The following is an 8,822-nucleotide window of genomic DNA, read 5'->3' on the forward strand; positions in this document are numbered from 1 at the left end:
CTCTGTTGGTGATTCAGTGTTACTTTGGGAAAACAACAATGGACTGTAATATTCCCATTTATGAAAAGGAGACAAAAATGTGCTCATGAATGATATGTAATGGGGGCAGAGGTGTCTGAGACAATGAGACTGGTTCAGGATAGGACAGCATTGGGACCTATTGTTCATAGGGTCACTATAAGTTGTAGTAAAATTGATGGCACAGTAAAACAACAACAATAACAGTAAGAAAGGAACTCCTTGGCTTCTTGGAAAATAAATGTGCTTGTTTTCACTTTAACTGGTTTGACAATTTTAAGAGTCCTGAAGGGAGTTCTAACGCAATTCTTAACAGCTTCTTCTGTCTTTGTTATGACCTTTTTGCTCTCTTCATGAATAATATCCTTGATTTCATCCTACAGCTCCCCTGGTCTTCATTGGTGATCAATGCCTCAACCTGTTCTTAGGAGGAGTTTTTAGTTCGGTAGAACAGACTCAAGGTCATATTTTGGTTCTTATAGACTTGTTTCATTCTTCTTTGGTTTCAGTTTAAACTTGCACATGAGTCTGTTCCGCAGTCAGCACCTGGCCTAATTCAGACGCCTGATACTTAAGTTCTCTAGTGATTCCTTCCACAGATGTAGTCAATCTGATTCCTGTGTAGTCCACCATCAAAGTCACCATTTTCTGTATGTGTAAAAATGAAAAAAATATTAAAAGAAAACATTTTTTATGTTATTTTCTATGACTAAATTATCAAATGTACAAAATCCAATCATTCGTTCTCCGGCCTCATTTCTGTCACCAAGTCCGTACTTACTGACTGCCATTCTTCATTGTTTTCAACTTTTACATTCTAATCACCAATAATTAATAATGCATCTTGATTGAATGTTTGATCAATTTTGGGCTGCAAAGGTTGGTAGAAACCTTCCATATCCTCCTCTTTGACTTTAGTTGTTGGTGTATATATTTGAATAATAGTAATGTGAATAGGTCATCCTTGTTTTGCATATGAATAGTATCCAAACACAACATTGTATTTTAGGATAGATCTTGAAATTGTCCTTTCAACACAAATGTCAGGAGAAAAGGAGACATACTGCTTTGGGCAAGGCTGCTGTCAGGGACTTTTCCAAAATACTGAAGAGCAACGGTGTCAGTTTGAAGACTAAGGTGTGCCTGATTCAAACCATGGTCTTTTCAATAATTTGCTATGCATCTGAAAGCTGGACAATGAATAAGAATGACAGAAGAATTTAAGCTTTGGAGTTATGGTATTGGATAAGAGTACTGAATATCCAATGGACTCCAAAAGAACAAACAGGGAAACCTTGAAAAAGGTGCAGCCAGTGTGCTCCTTGAAGGCAAGGATGGAAAGCTTCATCTTTCATACTCTGGACATGTTGCTAAGGAAGGCCATTCCTTGGAAAGGGATAACATGCTTGGAAAGAGAGGAAGACCTCACACAAGATGAATTGGCACAGTGATGGCAATAATGGGTTCATGTGCACCAGAGATGAGGAGGATGGCACAGGATAGGACAGGGTTGAGATCTATTGTTCACAAAGTCACTATGAATTGAATTGTGCTTAACTCAACAGCAGCTAACAATCACAACAATGGAGCTCTGATGACACCGTTCATAAGAAGTTGTTCTACTAACCCAAAGGTGCCATCTCTCTGGCAGTTCAAATCCACCAGCTGATCCAATGTAGAAAAGTGTGTGATCCCCTCCCGTGTGGTTGCCGCCTACTGAAACCCCACTGGAGCTTCAGCAATGAGTCAAGTCCAACTCAATGACAATGAGTTTTTGAGTGAGGAGCCCCTGGATGGCCTTGTTTAAGCCCTTGACTATTAGATTAAAAATTAGTGGTTAGAACTCACCCAGAAGCCCCTGAAAGACAGACCTTGCCATCTGCTTCCAAAAGGTGGGGGCCTGGAGAAGCAGAGAGCAGCTTCCATCTGCACACACAGGGCTGTCCTGAGTCAGAATTGACTGGACAGCAACAACAACAACAACAGCATGAGTCTGCCCTTCTCAACAGACTATTAGAGGTTTCTCTAAAACAGTTTATCACAGAGCCATGACTGTGATTATAGGACTAAGTATCTCTAAGACAAGCCTACATAATTTCTACAATAAAAGTGAGTGGAAGCTATTTTTGTCCTAAAAATGTATCATCCAAGCAGATTCTATTCTGTTCTAAAAGTGTACTAAATTCTGCCTATGTATTCACAATTTCTTCTGAAGCTAATGAACAATACAGGCAGGCGGGATTAAAAATTATTTTCAATAATAATGAAAGGCATTTCCTTCAAAGGGGCTCATGACAGTTAAGATGAATAGAACCAAACAGGGAAGGTACAGGAAAAAACAATGAAACAACAACCTTTCAACAGACCACCAGCTCCAGTCACCTGTAGATCCCCTCCCAGGCCCTACTCTTTGTTACTATGATCATTAGCAAAGAAAAGCCTTTATATCTAAAATAACCCAAGCTTTAGCCAGGACACAAGAAAAGGAGCCATGAAATGCAGGCCAGATGGGAGTTAAGACAGACCAGCATGTGTGTTCATTATCACATTATAGATGTGCCAAATTTAATAATTCAGGTTGACAGAATCATTCACATTAAGAATCAATCTCTACCACTTTCAGGAGGTGAGACCACAGCTGGGACTTCACGGGCTTGTTCATGAGAGCACTTCACTTTGGTGTTCCCTTCATGCATTCTGGTGGTGCTATGACATTACAGTGGCCATAATACACAGCTCTCCTTACAGGGGCCAGGATCGACACAGAAAACTAACACAAAATATGAATGGCATTCGAGGAAATGCTGACTTAAAATGCCAGTTGATGAAGAAACAGGTGAAATGGGGTTTGGTTGGCAATGAATCAGTTCATTATACACCAAGGGCGTTGTCTATTAAAGATGTCTGGGTGAAGGGTGCAATTAAAACCCCTATATAAGTGCTCAGATCCCCAAGCCCAGTATTCCAAAGCACTTGGGCCTGAAACTTCCCTTTTTCTTGGCAGCATAGGTAAGTCCTCCAAGAAAAATTCTATTTCTCTTTTCCTAAACGTTCTACTTTCTTGCTTTTATATAGGCAATAAGACAGAGCTGATAAAGAATTCCATAAAGGCCTTATTTGAATTGTTGTTACATGCTAAAAACTTTACCCAAAGGCTAATGTCTTGTAAATGTTCTACTGTTCAAGGAGGGCAGTATCTAAACAATAGTTCTTGTCTTGGTCTCCAACCATTGCTTTCCAGTAGTCCTAATGTCAGCTCTGACGACTGGTGACCCTGTGACTGACAGAGAAGAATTGTACTCCAGGGTGTTTTCAATGGATAGTTTTCCTGAAGTAAATATCCAGAGCTTTCTTGAGGGACCTCTGAATGGAACTGAATCTCCTTTCTGCTACAGCCAAGTGCGTTAACTATTGGCACCACGCAGTGACTCCTCAGGTGTCCATTATTAGACTCTGCTAGACTAACTTTTCACATTCACTCCCTTCACATTACCAGACCACACTACAGCCCTGAGACAAAGGAGATAATTAGCAAGTGCTTATTGGATTCGTTAATTCACTATTACTGCCATCAACAGAATCTTCTAGGATCAAAAGGACCTCAGGGATCAAGCAGCCAGTGGTTTTTGAAGCTGTAGCAGTATCAGCTGAGAACTTTTCAGAATAAGATGCCAGGGTCCAGCCACAGACTTGCTGAATGAGCATCTCTGGGGTGAGACCTGGAGTCTGTTTTCCTAAAAGTCTCCTGGAGATTCTAATGGTCAATAAAGTTAGGTAAGCACAACCTAATTTGACTCAGAATCATTCAATTCAGTCACATATTCATTTAACAGGCATTTAGTAAACCCCATTCATGCTAGGAAGTTCTGGTGGCCTAGTGAGGAGAAATTGTGCTCCCAGCCCAAAGGCTGGCAGTTAGAACAATCAGCTGCTCCAAGGGAGAGAGATGGACAATCATTTCCTGTGTGATTTACAGCCTCTGAAAACCCACTTGAGGGTCAGATATGAGACAGCTCTGACTCCAAAGCAATGAGTCATTACATCCTAGGTACTAAGGTAAATATGAAAGAAGTAAGACACTGTCCTGACTGTCACACAGCTATCTCTGAAGGAGACAGATAAGAAACAAGCAATTCATGTGATATGTATCATAACAAGGGTGAGTAAAAAGAAAGCTATCATTGGGCACCGAGGGCTCTTTAGCCCTTTTGTGTACTCTGTGGGCCAGACAGCCTAGTGCAGACAGTTCTCTGCCGCATTCCCATCAGCACTGTCCACAGGGACAGCCACGCTTAGAGGTGACAGGAGAGGCTGCGTGATCTTCATTGCAGTTTTCCAGGAGTGTGCTCATGTCTACTGAGTTTTGTATGTTTTAACTATATTGTTAAAACATAAACAGAGCCTCTATGTTTTAACTGTGTCCTATAAAATATTGTGTTGTGAATCCTAATCCCTATACCTGTGATGAGGTATGCTGGTGGTGCAGTGGTTAAGTGCTTGCTGCTAAACAAAAGGTTGCTGGTTGAAACCCCTAAGTTGCTTTTACAGGAGAAAGATATGGCAGGCTGCTTTCACAAAGATTTAAAGCCTTGGCAACCGTGTCAGTTCTACTCTGCCCTACAGGGCCAGATGAGTCCGAATCAACAGCAATGCATTTCGTTATATGTACTTGTGTTAATAATCCCCATTGGGAATGGAGATTTTATTGACCATACAGTATCAGTGTTGCATGTGTTTTAAGTCAATCTCTCTTGAGGTAGAAAGGAGATTAAACAAACAAGTAAGCAGACATGAGAGAAGAGAGGCATTATGAGGCATGAAGAACATCCAACAGGCAAAGAAAAAGATCTTCTCCCAGAGAAAACATAAAGGAAAAAGCCTTTCCCTGAAGCCAGCATTCTGAATTCAGACTAGCCTCTTTAACTAGGAAAAATTAATTTTTTTATGTGCCAAAGCCACACACTTGTGGTATTTCTGTTAGAACTGTACTAAATAACTAAGAATGGGCCTGTTGATTTCTGCCCTTGTCTTTGTTGGGATCATAAGTACATTATGAAATGAAACATAAACTAATTATATAAACCAGCTGATATTTGACATTACAGATAGATCAGATATTTACATTGTGCTTAGCCTCTAAGAAATGGAGAAAGAAGGTATGATAGTAATTCTGAAAAATAAAACACGTTGAGTTTCTCTGTTGCCTTCCAGATACACTCCAGTTGACACAGCAAGATGCCTCACTACATTCTGAGGAATATCATCAGTATCATTGATGTTTTCCACAACTATGCAAAGAGCGATGGAGACTGTCAACGGCTGAGCAAAACAGAGCTTAAGAAACTTGTCCAACAGGAGCTTCGAGTGGCCCTGGAGGTAAGAAAAGGACAAGGATTTGACCACTCTCTTGTAAATTTTCTGTTACTCTTTTGGCTTCAGTGACACTGCCCTCTTCTGGTTATACTCCTGCCACTTTAGCTATTTTTTCTTTCAGAATTATTTCAAGTTCAGTTTCTGTGCATCACTTAAAAGCTGATATTCTCCATAATTCTCTCCCCACTCTGTGCTCCCTTTACTGGTTTCATTGACCTTGTTGGTTTCCATAACTCTGTATGCTCATGAATTTCAGAATCACCTCATCAATCCAGATCTGGTAACTGCCCATTAAGCATCTTCTTGGATATTATGGAAACATCTAAAGTTTAGCCTATACCAATCTCCCCCTCAAACCTTATCTTCTATCTGCATTCTACACCATAGCCAACACAGCCACAGAACCCACACATCTGTCTAACGTGAGCTTGAGTCTTGATACCTTTCAACTCTTTTACCTCTAACATCTAATTTAATCCCTAAATCCTGCTTAAATGAGTGGTAAAGAAATATCTCTCAGACCTATGCCTTTATCTCTTTTCTCATTGCCACCACTCTCTCTGACTCAAAATACTGCAATTGCCTCCAAACTCCCTGCCTCAAATCTGTCCTTCCCTATCACCCCACTCCTGATTCTATCACTTAACTTTAACAAAGTGATATGACTTAGTTGTTTACTCCGCTGCACCCCTGTAGCATTTTTACAGTGTGTTATAATTGCCTGTTTACTTGTCTCTGGGGGCAGTGACCATATCCATTTGTTTTCCTTGTAACTTTGGCACCTGGCACAATTCCTGGCAGATGCTCATTTATTCAATCAGTCAGTCAATATTTACTTAATATCATGTGCCAGGTATCTTGCTAAGCTCTGCAAGCAAAATAAAAATGGTTCCTGTCTGTGAAACATACATACAGTAAACAAATAATAAAAATGAATTTTAAAAAAATTAAGTATAAGCTCTAGTGGGAAGTGAGAGAAGGTTCTTTGAGGAAGTGTAGCATTGTCAAGATTTAAAGCATATGTGGACATTGGTTGAGTGAAGAGTGAGAAGAGAGTTCCATGGAAAAAAGAGTATGAAAGAAGTCTCTAAGTTGGAAAATAGTTTCATGTGTTCAAAAAAACAGGAAGAATGGCAGGAGGTGAAGGTGATAGAAGATGAATTATGTCAAGGAATTTAGATTTCCTCCCCCCAAAAGGAAACCATTAAATAGTTCTAAGCCCAGAAATGCAACATCTAATTAACATTTTCTAAAATTAGCTTGGCATTTGGGTAAAGAATAGATTATAAGAGAGTAAAGGAAGAAATAAAGAGATGAGTTATCAGGCTACTACAAGAAAAATGTGATTCTAGCTGGCATTGCTGTTAAATAATGGAGAAGAAAAGAAATGAGTTAATTAGTGATATGTTAGAGGTTCAAACAAAAGACCTAATGATGTACTGATAAGATAATTGATGGAGAGGTAAATGAGAAGATAACTTGAGAAACTAAAGGATAGCCATATCCTTTCCCAAAATAGGGATGATTTGGTAAAGAGTAGATATGGGAGAAAGTCAAAAGCTCAGAGTTGGATATGTTGAATTTCTTCTACTCAGGATGTATCACAGAAAAATGGCACCAAGGCAGTGGATATATACAAGGCTAGAGCTCCAAAGAACAACATGGCCCAGAGAAAAAAAGAAAAAAAAATTGGCATTGGCTAATTAATTTATGAAACAATGGAAATGGATGAGAAAGTTAAAATACAAGGTTACAAGAAGGCCCAAGACTAAATCTTCCAGAAACTGCAATATTTTGAAATCAAGAAAAGGAAGAAAAATGAGGATAGTAAATGTAAAAATAGAGTCAGAGAACTATGTGGGAAATCAGCAGACTGGAATGCCATGGAATCCAGGAGAGTGTTTCCCAGTGAAAGAGGAGAGACTGGTCCTTGGAGAAGGACATCATGCTTGGGAGGGTGGAGAGACAGCGCAAGAGGGGAAGGCCCTCTATGAGGTGGATTGATTCAGTGACTGGGATAATCGGGATGGGAGTGTCAGAGACAGTGCGATTGGCACAGGACAGAGCAGAGTTTAGGGCTGTTGTACATAGGGTCGCTATGAGTCGCAAGTGACTCGACGGCACATAACAACAACAACAAGTGGATATATCAAAGGAATGGATTAGAAAGTGTTTATTGCATTTGGCATCAGAGATAACACTTGCTATTATATAGTATTGAATATGGAAATGATAATGATGAGGATTAAAGACTGACTTAGGAGTAAAGAAGTAAAGATATTTACAGATGGTTTTTCCAAGAAGCTTGGTGATAAATGGTGAGAGCAGACAGTGAATAAGTATAATGGAAGAAGAATTGATGTCTCTGAGCTGTGATGCTGGAGAAGAATATTGAATAGACAGCTAGGAGAGCAAACAAGTTCATCCTAGAAAGCCTGAAATGAGGCTGCTCCTTGGAGGAAAGGATTTTGGTGCTCCATCTGACATACTTTGGGCATGTAAGGGACCTCAAGCTTGGAAGGGTGGAGGGACAGCGCAGGAGAGGAAGTCTCGAGATGAGAAGGATTGACTCAGTGACTGGCATAATGGGGATAGGTGTGTCAGAGACAATGACGCTGGCTCAGGATAGAGCAGTGTACAGAGCTATTGTACATAGGGTCACTATGAGTCACAAATGACTCCACAGCACATAACAACACAACAGAAAGAAAGATATTAGGCAGTGAGAACATGGCACACAAGGGTTTTTAATATAAGACTGCCATTAAAGCGTACTTCTGTACCACCAGGAATGAGCTAACAGACTCTAAAACACTGAAAACTCTGAGAAAAGAGATAATCAGATGCAACTCAGTCTTTTAAAAAGGAAAGAGAATAATCTATAGGCACAAATAGATGGATATGCCTTTGTTTTAAGTAGTTGCACCATTTGTGACTTTGTTTGGATAGATTAAAAGCTTATTGTTGTTTTCTATATATGTATGTGTTGTTGTTTGATTCATATTGATTCATATTTGGATATATATAAAATGAGGTCATTGAGTAAGAAACAGAAGTAATAGTTGTTAGTAAATATTTAAAATGATATACTTTAGTAGGGAGTTCTGGTGGCATAATGGCAAGAAGTTGTCCTACAATCTTAAAGGTACACAGTTCAAGTCCACTAGCTACTCTGTGGGAGAAGGTTAATCAATCTCCTCCCATGTAATGAACTGCTTCTGAATATGCTATGGGTTGGTTCTGACTCTACAGTACATAACAACATACTTTAGTAATTCAGTGATATAAGAAATAAACATTTCAGTCACTGTGACCTCAAAGTATAAATACTACTGCAGTATATGCGGACAGAGAGTGGGGTGGAGCTCCCCGATTAAAACAAGCTTGGAAGGAGGAGTGGCATCCACTTCCGTAATAGCTTGCCTCCGGAA

At 39.7% G+C, this 8,822-nt stretch overlaps 1 protein-coding gene across 1 annotated transcript in view; it reads left to right on the top strand.

Annotated features, from left to right (window-relative positions):
* Nucleotides 1-5,253: 5,253 nt before the first annotated feature.
* Nucleotides 5,254-8,822, top strand: part of LOC102874550 (trichohyalin-like) — an 11,138-nt gene continuing 7,569 nt past the window's right edge. Inside the window, exon 1 of the mRNA XM_006900140.1 lies at nt 5,254-5,394. Coding sequence (XP_006900202.1) covers nt 5,254-5,394 — 141 coding nt within the window. The remainder of the gene's footprint in view (nt 5,395-8,822) is intronic.

Source organism: Elephantulus edwardii, unplaced genomic scaffold, assembly GCF_000299155.1.
Source record: "Elephantulus edwardii isolate Elephantulus edwardi_28Jun2011 unplaced genomic scaffold, EleEdw1.0 scaffold00273, whole genome shotgun sequence".
Classification (NCBI taxonomy): Eukaryota; Metazoa; Chordata; class Mammalia; order Macroscelidea; family Macroscelididae; genus Elephantulus; species Elephantulus edwardii.